Source organism: Miniopterus natalensis, chromosome 3, assembly GCF_054644295.1.
Source record: "Miniopterus natalensis isolate mMinNat1 chromosome 3, mMinNat1.hap1, whole genome shotgun sequence".
Taxonomy (NCBI): Eukaryota; Metazoa; Chordata; class Mammalia; order Chiroptera; family Miniopteridae; genus Miniopterus; species Miniopterus natalensis.
The window spans coordinates 8,729,358-8,744,516 of NC_142083.1; the positions used below are offsets into that span (position 1 = coordinate 8,729,358).

Below are 15,159 nucleotides of genomic sequence, written 5' to 3' on the forward strand. Positions count from 1 at the left end.
CCCAGCCAGGCATGGCTCAGAGGTTGAGCATCAGCCTAGGATCCAGGAGATCGAGGTTCGATTCCCAGTCAGGGCACATGCCCGGGTTGCGGGCTTGATTCCCAGTCAGGGGCGTGTAGGAGGCAGCCGATCAATGACGACTCTCTCATCATTAATGTTTCTATCTCTCTCTCCCTTCCTCCTTCTGAAATCAATAAAGATTTTTTTTTTTTTTTAAAGTTCACACATTATATGGCTTATATAATGCTCATGATTCCTTAATTTAGAACAGACCCCTTCCTTTTACTTCTTCCACAACACTGACATTTCATGACATTCAGTTCCTTAAAAAACAAAAACAAAACTAAATTGATTAGATTGTAATGTCTCCAAATATTCATTTCAGGTATATAAAATAAAACCTAAATGTGAAATTATGTCTTTCACTTACAGGTAAAATCACCTGATCATGGTTCACTATATATTTTGCATGTTCTGAATAGTAACATCTTTGAGGACCTAAATTAAGATTTTACTATATTCTGAAATATTCTGAAAGCACATCTCCTCTCTCAGCACATTCCCACTTTTCCAAAAAAAGAATTTACACCAGTACACATGTCGAACTCCTGTGTACATCTTTCCCTGACTCTCCCATGCAAGTAGTGTTACTAACTCTCCTTCTGTGTTTCCTATTCTTGCTTGAGCCGTTGCTGATGAAAGTTTTCATTACTGAATGTGCAGCCCGGCTTTCCCCAGACTACTGCAGCCTGGTATAAAAACTGGTCTCACTTTGATTTAAAAAAAAAAAAAAAGTCTCTGGTTCTCAATTCTTCCAGCTATTAGAGGACTCTAGCCCTCAAAGACTCAGTCAGTGCTTGGTGAGTCAGTTTTCACAAGTGCTTACAAAGGGGGCTTGGGGCTATTTTGTGATATGCATCTGTTCCTCCTCTTCTACTCCATTCTGGACCTGCTTTCTCTGTTCCCACTTCTTTTTAATTCCCACAGGCCACCAGGCCTTCCTATTCATCCAGGCCTCCCCTCTCACCTGCTGTCCAAGGAGGCATCGTTTTGTCATCTCTCTCGCTTGTTCTTATCTAATCCTGATTGTTTTCTGCAGTATCTCAGTGGGAAGTATGTCTGTGCATTTAATTATTTTCCTGCCTTTTCTTCATTGTTAACTGCATGGAGAGGCAGAACCTCTCACAACAGACCTGAACACATTCCTCTGAGATACAAATTCCTGAGCAAGCGACGGGAAACCCTCGCGGTATATAATGGAAGCACCTGATTCAGTCACCAGGACCTATGGACAGAGCTCCGTGCTGGGCTGGAACCTGCTTAGTACAAATTCCATACTAAGGACTCAAATCACATTAGCATCATCTGTGCTCTCTCTCTGTGCACGGCTACAATTCAAATCACAAAGTGGCTCCACATCAGATCATATAAATTCACAAGTGCAATTTACTTGCTCTGGACAAATATACATTTTTATCTTCATTACCATCTTGTTTTCATTAACATTTAGCTCCAAGCATAATGTAGTAATTTCTGCTTTGTTACCAATATTTCATTCTAGTAAACGTGGGAAAACCAAAAAGACTGCTGTATCACCCTCTTCCTCTTTTCATTTCATTCCTAAATTGGCCCGATTCCAAGTTTGTGTTTCATATGAAATTCTTAAAATCAAAAAGTTAAGGCATTAGCATGTCCAACTCTCACTCAGAAGAAACATCCATAATTTAACTCGGCGTACATGAGGCCAGAACAACACAGTGAGTGCCACCTTGGACTCCAATGGGTTAGTTTCTCACACAGCCGTCTGATTTTTCCCTCCCACTGCCATTCAACTTATTCATAATATGTGCTGCTTACATGAATGGCTGCTATTAGCCTGGCCAGCTCCCCCTCTATGCCGACACTGATGACAGCCACAGCCTTCTATTGTTTCTCTAGCCTTTTACTTTATTCTTTACACATATTACTACATAAAATTATATTAATACATTAGTGTTATCTGTACCTTGCCTGTCTCCCAGCACTCACCTCCACTGGAATGCAAGCCCCATGAAGGCTGGGACTTAGATCACACAGTATACTTGGGACACAATAAGAACACTCTACTTGTTGATTGAACTAGGTCTCTGGAATGATTCCCCACAGCTTAGCACATTTCTAATTATTGCCCTCAGAGTCAAAGGCCAAGAAAAAGTCAATCAAACAACCTGAATTTATTAGTGGCATATTTCTCTGAAAGGTGGTAAAGAATATGTACAGTGGGGGTCTATGGTTAAAGCCCCTTGATCTTCACATAGAACTATAGATAAAGGAAGCCCGTTTCTACAGCATAAAGGAAACGGGAGCATGTTCTGAAAGGTACAATAGACTAGAAAGTCAGTGATTTGGGCAGGGACCTAAGGAGCTGCTCTTTCAAGGAATAGGATAAACTAAATTTATACCCAGTAAAATTACGTCAAGCTTTAGAACTTTACCCCAACTGTTGTTTAAAGGATTAACAAAGCTAAATAAATTTCTTAATACCCTATTCAAAACCATTTAAATGTTTATTGTGGATCACTGGCCTGGGGATACAACAGGCAAAGTTTCTCAAACTTATCTGACTTTGGGATGCCTTTCTCTGAACCACTACTTTACATATCCTGGAAATCAATTTGGGAAAAGTTTCTGTAGAGCTCATAAAAATTGTGTTAGCAACTGTAGAGACCACAATACAGCCTGATCCTTAAATAGTTCTGAGGACAAGAAATTTTTTTTTCAATTGCTTTATTCAGCTTAAGTTTTTAACCAGAATAGCCTGGATCCTCTGTGCTCTTTTAAAGAGGGTGTTTGCTGTCTTCCAACAGTAATAGCAATTTACTTATTTTCTCATTTTACTACAGTGTATAAAGTCCCTAAACAGTTGTAGGCACCCCTGTCCTATTTCCTACTTAAATGCAAGTAGCTTCACTACTGCAATATATAATATATTTTAAATTTTGGTAGTTTTTATCAGGTTTCAGTAATTTCTTCCTATTCTGTTTTACTTAGAACTTCTACTGGGAAACACTACTATATTTTATCAAATGTCAATTTTATCGTATTATATAATCATCTGATTTTTCACTTTTCATTTGTTAAATAATGAATTATAATGAAATTTCCTTGATGGTAAAATTTCCTAATTGTAAAATATCCTTAAATTCCTAGAATAAACCTTACTTGGTCATGAGATACTATTAATTTAGATTAACTGCTAATTTTGATTTTCTAATGCTGACATTAAGAATATCACTTTAAACATACATAATTTACGTATTTGTAAAGATAATAAACAAAGATAAAAAGAAATGAAACGAGATACAGCAAGTCCTCAAATAACATCACCGTGTTCAAAGGTGTTTTGTTATAACGTTAATGAGGGGAAAAACTGATTTCCTGCTGGATCCACTGTCTGTGTGGAGTTTGCAGCATCTCCCCACATCTAAATATGCTTTTTCCGGACACCTGGCTTCTGCCCACACTCCAAAGATGTACAGGTAAGGTAAGCAGCATGTATAATTGTCCCAGTCTGAGTGAGGGTGATAGGTGTGAGTACGCCCTGTGATGGAAGGGAGTCCTGTCCAGGGGTGGGTCCTGTCTTGAGCCCTGAGCTGTCGATTGGCTCCAACCACCTGTGACTCTGAACTGAAATAAGCAGATTGGGAAAGAATTCTTGTTTTTATTAATCTTTCTAAAATGTGTGTATAGCTCACATATATTTCAATATTTAATATTAGAAGTGTTTTGGGTCTTTATTTAGAAGTTTGGTGAAGTTTTTGTGACCAGAAATATACTATAGGAACTGGACTCGTGTTTATATCAATTAACCTACGATAAAATTGGTTTCGTTATACTTCATTTCACTTAAAGACCCAATTTTCAAAAAAACCTATCAAGGATATTAAGTGAGGACTTACTGGAGTTCTATTTACCAGAAATTTTAATCAGAAATACTATCTTTTTTCAGTCACATTCTGTATAGAGTCCCAAATTTTAGTTCCTTTCAGATCGCTATTTTTTTAAATTGTGCTATGGAAGTAAAATTATGCCTTTTGTCTGTTATCTTAAAGATTAATTCCAGAAAACAAAATATCCAAGACTGTGAACAGCAATTTTGAAAGTTAATGAGGCAAAATTTAAATATCAGAGAGCAAAAAGCTAAAGACAAAATAACCTAAGAACAAAAATGTTCTTTTTTATCTAAAATATAATAGTGTTTTACCTAAAGAACACCTTCTATGCTTTTTAATTTATAAAATATATTTGTTGTAATTTTCTCTGTAATATTACAAACAGCACATTTTTATGAACTATTCTTTATACTAAAAATGAATCAGACAATATGACAATATAGGAAAAAGCTGCCCTAACGTTCCCTGTAACATTCTTTAGTCCTAGGCCAACAGATATAATGGAAAACAATCTTAATAACCATTGAATCAACTGTTTCAGTTATTACTACTAAAAAACAATCATTTAAACAATAAACTTATGTTAGCTATTAGACTCAGATGGAAATCAGTCTTTACTATAAAAAGTAACAAATTATTAGTCACAGTTTCAAAGTCATTTGAGTCCACTTAATAACATCAATCTGATTCACTGTGCTCCCTAATAAACTCTACTGGAATTTATACTAACTCTCATTTGCATAGTTTCCATATTTATTTAAACAAATCTCACACTACCAGCTAAAGTCAAAGTAAAGTAAAGAACAAGAATATATAAACATCAGGATTCTTAATGCTCTATCTCCTACTTTACTGGCAAGACTATTACAAATGTTAAAGCAAATACTAAAAGATATGAATGTATTAGATGAATTATCAACAATACTCACGCATCATTTGAGCAAGTCATAAATTCTCCCTTTATCTTGGGATGCCATGAGCCAGTATGAAGCATTGCTGTGTGACCCTTAAGAAACAAAACAAGAAAAGAAAAAAGAGAGATTAAAGATGGCGGCAGACTAAGTGGAAGCTACACTGACACTCTCCCAGGACCAACCTGGAATGAAAACTAAAATATACAAAAACCACTCTGAGTAATCAACTGCAACTGAAGATGAGCTGGGGAACACTGTCATAACCAAGGAGGAAAAGTGGAGACTGCATAGACACTGGTGGGAAGTGCAGGCGGGGAAGGTCTGGAGGGAGATCTCAGCTGTGAGGGTTCCCACTAAGGACTCTGGGGCCTCAACCCCAGGCTGGGCTCCTCTGCCCAGAGCTCCAGAACTGAGAAAGGTGCCCACATAACATCTGGCTGTGAAAAGCAGCTGGGTTTCTGTCTGCCAGGGAGAAACAGATGGAAATGCAGGCACCCTCTTAAAGGGCCAACACACAAAGATTCGTGTGCAGCCACTCACCTTGGGGTCCAGCAGAGGGAGGGCAGAGTGGACTGGAGCTGTGTGAGGAGAATCTAGGGATGCTGGCTCAGGAGATAGAGCTCAGAGGGCATCCTTCTGGATTCCTGTGCCAGGTCATTCCCCCATACTGTAGAGGCAGACATTTACCTTCCAAACCGGTTTTGCCTGAGGGGGAACCAATTGCCCTACCCTGCTGCAAAATCTCTCACCCTACCTGTGGAGTTTCTATACCTTGAAGCTCATTAAGAGACTGATAAAAATCAGCTGCCCCACCCTGTGTGAAGTTTCTACAGCCTGAGGCTCATTAAGATAATCAGATTAATCAACCTGCCGGCAGAAGCACACTTCAGAGTGCTTTGAGTCTCTGCCTGATCTGCTTCTGGACCCAGGCCTTGGAAAAATAGACTTTGGTGTGCATCTTGGTCCTGTCCAAATGCACCCAGCCCCAACAGAGGGGACCTCAATCCATGGGTTGTTGATAGCTCCAAACAGGGACTCGGGGACCTCAATCCATGGGTTGTTGATAGCTCCAAACAGGGTACTCAAGGCCAGTCACAAACAGTATCTGACACTGGCATGCACCAGAGAACATCCAAAAAGACTAAGAGTCCTAGCAGGTCTATCTAATAGATAAAAACAAACCCAAATAGGCAGTTAAAATGGGGAGACAAAAAAAAGCCCCAAGTGAAAGAACAAGAGAAGTCTCCAGAAAAAAGAGCTAACTGAAATGGAGATGAGCAGTCTCTCAGATATAGAGTTCAGAATACTGATTGTAAGGATGCTCAACAGCATGAAAAAAGATATGGAAACTATGAAGGAAATTATGAATGACATAGCAGAAATAAAGAATACATTGGAAGGAATAAACAGCAGATTACAGGAAGCTGAGGACTGGATCAGTGAATTAGAAGATAAGGTAGAAAAAAATCACTCAATAGGAGATCCAAAAAGAAAAAACAGTTAAAAAACCAGAAGGCTGTATAAGGGAGCTGTGGGACAACATGAAACATAACAATATTCACATCATAGGAGTAACAGAGGAGGTAGAAAGTAAGCAAGGGTTAGAGAACCCGTTTGATGAAATAATGGCAGAACACTTCCCTAGCTTGGTGAAGGAAAAAGTCACACAAGTACAGGAGGCACAGAGAGTGCCAAGCAAGAAGAATCCAAAGAGGCCCATGCACAGACATATCATAATTAAAATGCCAAAAATTCAAGACAAAGAGAGAATATTAAAGACAGCAAGAGAAAAGTAATCTGTTACCTACAAAGGAGCTCCCAAGGTTGTCAGCTGACTTCTCATCAGAAACTCTACAGGCCAGAAGCCAATGGCATGAAGTATTCAAGGTAATGCAAAACAAGGATCTGAAATCAAGACTACTCTATCCAGCAAGGCTATCATTCAAAATAGATGGTGAAAAAAGTCTAAAGGAGTTTATCACCACCAAACCAGCATTGCAGGAAATGTTAAAGGGGCTGCTGTAATTAGAAGTAGAAATAGGAGCATTGCAAGAAATGTTAAAGGTGCTGCTGTAATAATAAGAAGAAACAGAGGGAGAAACATAGGCATAAAGAATTAAAATGGCAATAAATAAGGACCTATCAATAGCCTTAAGGATTTTAAAGGAGAGATCAACAGCAATACAGTCATAGTTCATAGTCATGGACTTTAACACCCCATTGACTTCATTAGATAGATCTTCCAGACAAAAAGTACACACAGAAACAGTGACTAAATGGCACACTACATCAGATATTTGATATTTACAGAATATTTCACCCTAAAGCTGCAGAATATACGTTCCTCTCAAGTATACATGGGTCATTTTCAAAGACAGGCCATGTGTTAGGACACAAAACCAGTCTCTACAAGTTCAAGAAGACTGTAAATCATACCAAGCATCTCAGATCACAAGGACATGAAATTAGAAATCAATTATAGTAAAAACACTCAAAAACATTCAAACACATGAGGTAATAACATGTTATTAAACGAATGGGTTACCAATAAGATCAAGAAAGCAATCAAAAACTTCCTGGAAACAAATGAAAATGAACACAACCCAAAATCTATGGGACACAGCAAAAGCAGTCCTAAGAGGGACGTTCATAGCACTGCAGGCCTACCTCAAAAAGCAAGAAAAATTTTTAGTAAACTATCTAATCTTACAACTTAAAGAATTAGAAAGCTCCCCTGTGAAGCCCTCAGGACCAGGGCTTTTGTTTACTGTGAGTTTTTTGTATTACTGCTTCAATATCATCAGTTGTTATTGACCTATTTAGGTTTTCTGATTCTTCCTGATTCAGTTTTACATGGTCTCACTCATATGCGGAATCTAATAAACAAAACAGACCAAGGAACAAAATAGATCCAGAAACACAGACCCATGGAACAGACTGATGAATCTCAGTAGGAAGGTGGGGTGGGGGAGTGGGTGGGGAGAGATTAATCAAAGAACTTATGTGCATATATGCATAACCCATGGACACAGACAATAGTGTGGTGAAGGCTTGGGGGGGTGGATACAGAGTGGAGGGGGTCAATGGGGAAGAAAAGGGGGGATATTTGTATATTTGCAACAATAAAGATAAATTTTAAAAAGAAGAAAAAAGATTTTTAATGAAGGTAAAAAATATAAACTAACCAGAAACTGACATATGCTTAAAACTTTTTCGTCTTCTCCAAAGCACAGTATTTTAATGACAAACTGATATTAATCTCAGTTTTATTCCATAATATGCTCTGTTTATTTCACTTTGTTTATTTTCACTTTAATTCACTGTGTAACATGCCCCCCACCAAACACCAGCTGCCCAGGAATTAGCACAATGCTTATATATAACAGGTGCTTAACAGGAAGAAAACAGAGGGGAAAAAGAGCAACAGGTCCTTCTTTAAAGGTTCTTCTCTCAATGGAGAAAGAATTAAAAAGAATAGAAAGTATTTACAAATAGTCAAGGCAAAAGCAAGAGGTTGGGGGCAAAAATTCCATCTTCTTAAAAATGTGTCAACAATCTTGATTCTATAATACGTATAGAAGAATAAATATGTGAGGAAAGGGAAAACATCTTTAAAATCATTCAGGAAGGTTCACCTTGCTAAGTATAGAGCATAATATAAAAACACTTTAATTAAAACAATGTGATATTGGTATAAGACTGACATACACACCATATCAACCACAGAATACCTATCAAACACAAACACACATACACACACACTCCCCTCCAAGGTAGTGGTCTCATGCAAAGTCAGGTTCAGATGGGGCAGAAAAGAACCTAATATTTTTTAGTGTAATAATGGTAAGGTCTCTTATCCTAAAAGGATAAAAAATAAAGCTATACTACAAGAAGAAAAATGTGCGTATTTAAATGACTTGGAAGGAAAATAACTGTGGTTGTACGGAAAGAATAAATTGGAATGACAATACCCACATGTAGGCCTAGAGACCATCTCTAGTCCAAATTGCCTACAATGCCTCAAGTAGTAGCTGGCCAACTCCTGACATTCTGTTCATGTGTACAGGATACAAACAGGGACCATCGAAGTGAAACTTCTTCTACAGTAGGGAGAAATGAGTCATCTTTACTTAGCTAGAAAACCAGGCAATACTTATTTGAGTAAGTGGCATGTAAGCATGTAAACTGAGAATGAAGGAATGAGAAGAAGCCAGTCATGTAAAAGTAAGAAAAAAGAGCTTTCCAACAGATGGAAAAGCATGTGAGGAGGTTCTGATGCAGGAAAAGAGTTGGGCGTATGGGAGGAAATTAAAGACGACCAGTGGGCTGGTGCATGTCATGCAAGAGGGAGCACAAAATAAGGAAGGAAATAGGAGTCAGAATATGCAAGTTGTTGTAGTCTGTGTAAAGAAGTTCAAAGCCAGTAAGGGATAGTAAGCTCAAGAGTGGCATTTTTAGAAGCCTATTTTTAAAGGACTCTATTGATTGCTATGTGGAGCAAGAGGCAAGAGTACAAGTAGAGAGTAGTAATCAATCTGTTACAGTACATAACTGAATGGAGAGGCATGAGAGAATGTTGGCTCATATAAGAGTAGTAGTGGTGAAAAAGAGAAAAGTGGAGAGATTTGAGGTGTATTTGGATCCAGCTGACAGGGCTATCTAGTAAACTGAATTTAGATGGGTTCAGAGAGGGTTTGGGGGTATGGCTATTGACGTATTTAAGGATGATTCCCAAGTTTATAGCTTTAGCAACTAGGAAAAAAGTTGATACGAAATAAAGGTGGGCAGTAAGAATCAAGATTACTGGGTTTACAATGTTTGAAATGCCTATGATATACAAATGGAAATGTCAAGTTGGTAGTTGAATATTCAAGTCTTGAACTCAAAAGAGGAAAATGGAATCTCATAAATAGAATGGTGCCCCCTGCCAAAGATATGTCCACATCCTAATCACCAGAATCTGTAATGTGACCTTATTTGGAAAAAGAGAATTTGCAGATATAATTAAGAATCTCAATATGAGATCACTCTGCATTATCCAGGTGAGTCCTAATCCAATGACAAGTATGCTTATGAGAGATAGAAAAGAAGAAACACAAAGAGTATAAGACTCTGTGAAGAGGGGGCAGAGACTGGAGTTAGGCAGCCATAAGCCAAGGACCACCTGGAGTCTCCAGAAGCTGAAAGAGGAAAGGAAAGTTTCCCCTAAAGCCACTGAAGGAAATGTGGCTGTGCCAACACCATGGTTTCAGACTTCTGAGATCCAGAATTGTGAAAGAATGAAGTTCTGTTGTTTTAAGCCACCAAGTGCATGGTTCTTTATTACAGTAGTTCTAGGAAACTAATACATACTCTCAGTCTAAAGACCAAAAGAACTATAAATAAATACTGAATTTTAGTTAATACATTTGTTTCTTTTTTGCAGTGGCATGCATTAACAATTCTGAAGCTGCTTTTGGTATGATGAATTAAGCAAAAGAGAAAATACGTTGAAAATAAAGGAAGTCAAGTTTTTCACTGTTTGAAAACAGAGTTACAAAAGTGAAAAGAGGGCACTCCCTGACTTCAAATTATACTACAAAGTGACAATAATCAAAACAGCATGGTATTGGGGTGGGAGGAACAGACACAAAGACCAATGGAAACGATTGAGAGCCCAGAAATAAATCCACATGTATATGGGCAAATAATTTTTGATAAAGGAGCCTAAAATATACAATGGAGAAAAAAAGCCTTTATCAATAAATGGTGCTGGAAAAATTGGAAAACCACATGCAAAGGAATGAAAGTAGACTTTTGTTTGCCCCATATACAAAAATTACCTCAAAACGAATCAAAGACCTAAATATAAGATCTGAAACAATAAATTACAAAGAAGAAAAAATAGGTACTTAACTTATGGGCCTTGGTCTTAGAGAACATTTTATGAATTTGATCCCAAAGGCAAGGGAAGTAAAGGCAAAAAAAAAAAAAAAAAAAATGAATGAAACTATATCAAATTTAAAAGCTGCTTCACAGCAAAAGAAAACACTGACAAAACAAAAAGGCAACCAACTGAATGGGAGAAGATATTTGAAAACCACAGCTCTGATAAGAGGTTAATATCCAAAATATATAAACTCATACAACTCAACAACAAACAAACAATCCAATTAAAAATGGGCAGAGGGCCCTGGCTGGTGTGGCTCAGTTGGTTGAGCACCATCCTGTGCACCAAAAGGTCACCGGTTCAATTCTCAGTCGGGGCACGTGCCTGAGTTGCAGGTTTGATTCCTGGTAGTTCAATCCCCGGCCAGGATGCGTGTGGGAGCAGCCTATCAATGTTTCTCATATTGAGGTTTCTTTCTCTTTTTCTCTCTCTCTCTCACCCTCCCTTCCTCTCTCTAAAATCAATAAAAACTTTTTTTTTTTAAATGGGAAGAGGACCGGAACAGACACTTCTCCCAAGACGACATACAAATGACCAACAAATACATATATGAAAGATGCTCAACTTCACTAGCTATTACATTATGCAAATCAAAACTACAATGAGATACCGCCTCATATCTGTCAGAGTGGCTATTATCAACAAGACAAGTAATAGCAAGTGTTGGAGAGATTGTGGAGAAAAAGGAAGTCTTGTTCACTGCTGATGGAATGAAAATTGGTGCAGTATGGAAAACAGTATGGAGGCTCCTCAAAAAATTAAGAACAGAGTTATCACATGACTCAGCAACCCCTCTCCTAGGCATCTACCTGAAAATTTTGAAAGGATTTATTCACAAAACTACCTGCACCCTATGTTCACTGCAGCATTATTCATAGTGGCCAAGACACGGAAACAACCAAACTGTCCGACAGACAACTGGATAAAGATGTGCTACATATACACAATGGAATACTACTCAGCCACAGGAAAAGACATAATACAGCCATTTGTGACAGTGTGGATGGATCTTGAGAATATTGTTAGGCAAAATAAGTCAGACAGAAAAAGTCAAGAACCATATGATTTCACTCATATGTGGGATAAAAAACGGAAAGCAACAAATGAACAAACAAGAAAAACAAATAAATAAAAACTCACAGACAACAATATGGTGGTTGCCAGAGAGAAGGGGGGCCGGGCAGCTAGTGAAGGGTAAAGGGGGTCAAATATACTGTGACAGAAGATCTGACTTTTGGTGGTGGGCACAGAATGCACTACACAGATCATGTATCGCAGAATTGTACACTTGAAACCTAAAAAACAAATTTTTTTAAATGTGAAAAGAGGGAAGGAAGACTAGAATGAACTCTAGCTTGGCTGAAGTTAGGGATATCCAAATGAACTCATGCCTTTTAACAGGCTGATATAAATACAGGTATAGACGTATGAGTGTACCCTACTCTCTAGTTTTATACATGCTCAGAATGTTTAGAAGCAACGACACCCCAGCAAACCTAGCACAGAGATGCAGGTTTCTAAATATCAATCTCCACTAAAAGGAGCCAGCGTTCATGATTTGTAAAAGAAGGAGCACCTCAATAACCCAAGGCATGTCGGCCTTTAGGGACTGAACTCCTAAACAGCCGTGGCCTCCTCAAGCTTGCATGCTGCTCCACACCTTCACTGTCCTTCCCTGCTTAACTTGGCTTCATCTCCTTCTGAAATCTGAACTGAAATCTCTGCCTGTCCCTTAATCTAACGCATAGTCTGCTTATCTCCCAGGCAGTTCCCTACTTACCATTTTCCTCTCCCACGTCCAGACTCAGAGATTCTACAGATGGGTTCTGCTCAATTCAGTCCTTAGAACCTCACCTCCTGTCCTTTGTCCTGACAGCAACCCAACAACTAACCCAGACAATGCAGGTCTTGAAGGCAGGCACAGGAAAACAGGTCTTTTACTGTTATCTGATTTGAGCTAAAATAGCACCTTGGATATTTTAAGGATAAAGGGTATTTTTAAGAGGTCCACAAGAAAAGGATCCGTATTACAGAGAACATTAAGATAAAGGTCATATGGTCAGCTAGGCTGCCGAGTACCCAGATGATGAATATAAATAGTAGGTTAAACTGAAAAAAATCTAAAAGACTATGAATGTTGTTTCTTATTTGTAAAGACAGAAGCATGACAAAGGCAATGGGAATGTTAAGTGCCCTTGTGTTAAAACAGTGACCAAGATTAGTCATAACAAAAATGAAGTTCAACTGATTCTTAAATGGATCTAAACAGAATCAGTGCCGTGGCTAACATTAGTGAAAGAAAAATTTAAATGACACATATTAAAGAACAGGCAGTGATTAAAACATGTTTTCATCAAATAAACTAGTTTTTCCTCTTTCTCCTTTATCTAAACAAAGGCCCTCTTGGGGGGGGGGGGGGAATCCTTTCCTTTATTTAACAGCCTTAATTGAAAACAGCCTAGAAGAAAGAATTAAGCATCTATTTGTTTCTCATAATATGCCATACTTTGCAAACAGAGAGGACATTACTGATTCATGACCAATACTAGCTTCCTTTACACACACACACACACACACACACACACACACACACACACACGTACGTACGTATGCTGATCTGTACTAATCTGTCCAGACTCTTGTGGTTGTCCCTATGATGAAAGCTGCAAGAACAGGTGTCCTGCTGCATTGCCATTTGTAGTCACTGAATGAGGTGAGGCTCTGTGACCCACCAAATACAACTATCTATGTCTCTGGAATGAAGAGCCAACTAATGGAGGCAACTCCTATGAACAGAAGAAATGCAGCAGGGAATATACTAGGAGCTTTGATCCAAAAGTTCTTAACCAGAGCCCACTCACAGGCTTTCAAGAATCACCAAACTTCCTGAAATTGTCAGCAACATTTTTAGGTGAGTACACCTTGCTGGAGAAAATGTTCAGTGCTTTAATTTACAAGTTGGCAAACTTTTTCTCTAAAGGTCCAGACAGTATTTCAGGCTTTGCAGGCCATGGGGTCTCTGCTGCACCACTCAACTGGACCACTGTAGCACAAAACCAGCCACAGACAATAGTAAATTAATGGCCATGGCTATGTTCCAATAAAACGTTTATTTACAAAAACAGGGTACAGGCTGGACTAGGCTCACAGGCCTTAGTTCTCTAGGCCCTGTTGTGTAACCATGACACTCTTAGTCATTTCCTTCTATGAATCAAGGATTCTGAAGTCCAAGTCTTTCTAATTCCTGAGCAATTTTAAAATCCATTTGAACACATCAAAGAGATAAATTCATTCTTTGATCTACTCAACTCTAATGTCCTCTTCTAAGATATTTCAGCAGCCCCAACTATGGCCAAGTCTTCCATTACCATACATGATTCCTTCTCTGAAGTCATGAACTTCCAATACTTACTGATTTAACAAATACTTATCATCTGATATGTTCTAGGCTCTAATATTCCATTTACTACAACCTATCTTCCAGCTCTTTGACTTTATTTTCAATATGCTAAACTTCAACGTCTCTCTCAGATAGACCTGAATGTTCTTTTGCTGCACCTACAATGTACAACTTTTATTCTGGACTAACTCCCTCCTCTCCATCATTATATTCCATTCAAATACCCAGGCTCCTAAATAAGACCCAAGAATATCACATGGATATGCACAATGATTGTCCCTACAGGTTTACATTCTATAGCCCTTAATGCTCCCACAATTCTTCTGGTAATTTCTCTCTCACAACCATCAATTGCTATTCTAATTCTTTAGTACCCTACTAAAAGCCTCTTCCCAACATCTGCAAACACAAAACCAGGATGAGACCCTGCCAGGAGATGGTAACACCTTCAGCTTCCCATCTAAGGTTCACCATCTCTAAACATACCAGCACATGAGCCCATCCTTATCCCACTATTCCCTCCTCACTCAAAGCTAACTCTTGCTCTTGGGCTTGATCACAATCACTACCACCTCCTCAGGAGCTTTCACTTTTACTTAGTATGGACTTTTATTTTTTGTTTGTTTATGCAGAACTGCATTAATTTTCCATTGCTGTGTAACAAATTACCATAACCTTTGGGGCTTAAAATACCTCCAATTTATCAGCAAACAGTTTTTTAGGTCAGAAGTCCTAACACAACATGGCTGGATTCTCTGCTCAGGGTTCAGAGGCTGAAGTCAGGATGTCAATAGGGTTGCATTCCTTTCTGGAGGCTCTGGGAAAGAATCTGATTCCAAGCCCATTCAGGTTTCTGGCAGAATTCAAGTTCCTTGTGGTTGTAGGACTGAGATGCCTATTTTCTTGCTATCCGTCTGCTGAGAGCTGCTCTCAGCATCTAGAAGCTGTGTGCCTTCCTTGCCACGTGGATTCCTCCAACTTCAA

The 15,159-nt window shown here is 38.6% G+C and overlaps 1 protein-coding gene across 2 annotated transcripts in view; it reads right to left on the reverse strand.

The window, feature by feature from the left end:
- Positions 1-15,159, reverse strand: part of WDR70 (WD repeat domain 70) — a 175,528-nt gene that overhangs the window by 106,678 nt on the left and 53,691 nt on the right. For both annotated transcript variants that reach the window (XM_087815294.1, XM_087815296.1), the window contains exon 8: positions 4,862-4,938. In XM_087815294.1, coding sequence (XP_087671420.1) covers positions 4,862-4,938 — 77 coding nt within the window. The remainder of the gene's footprint in view (positions 1-4,861; positions 4,939-15,159) is intronic.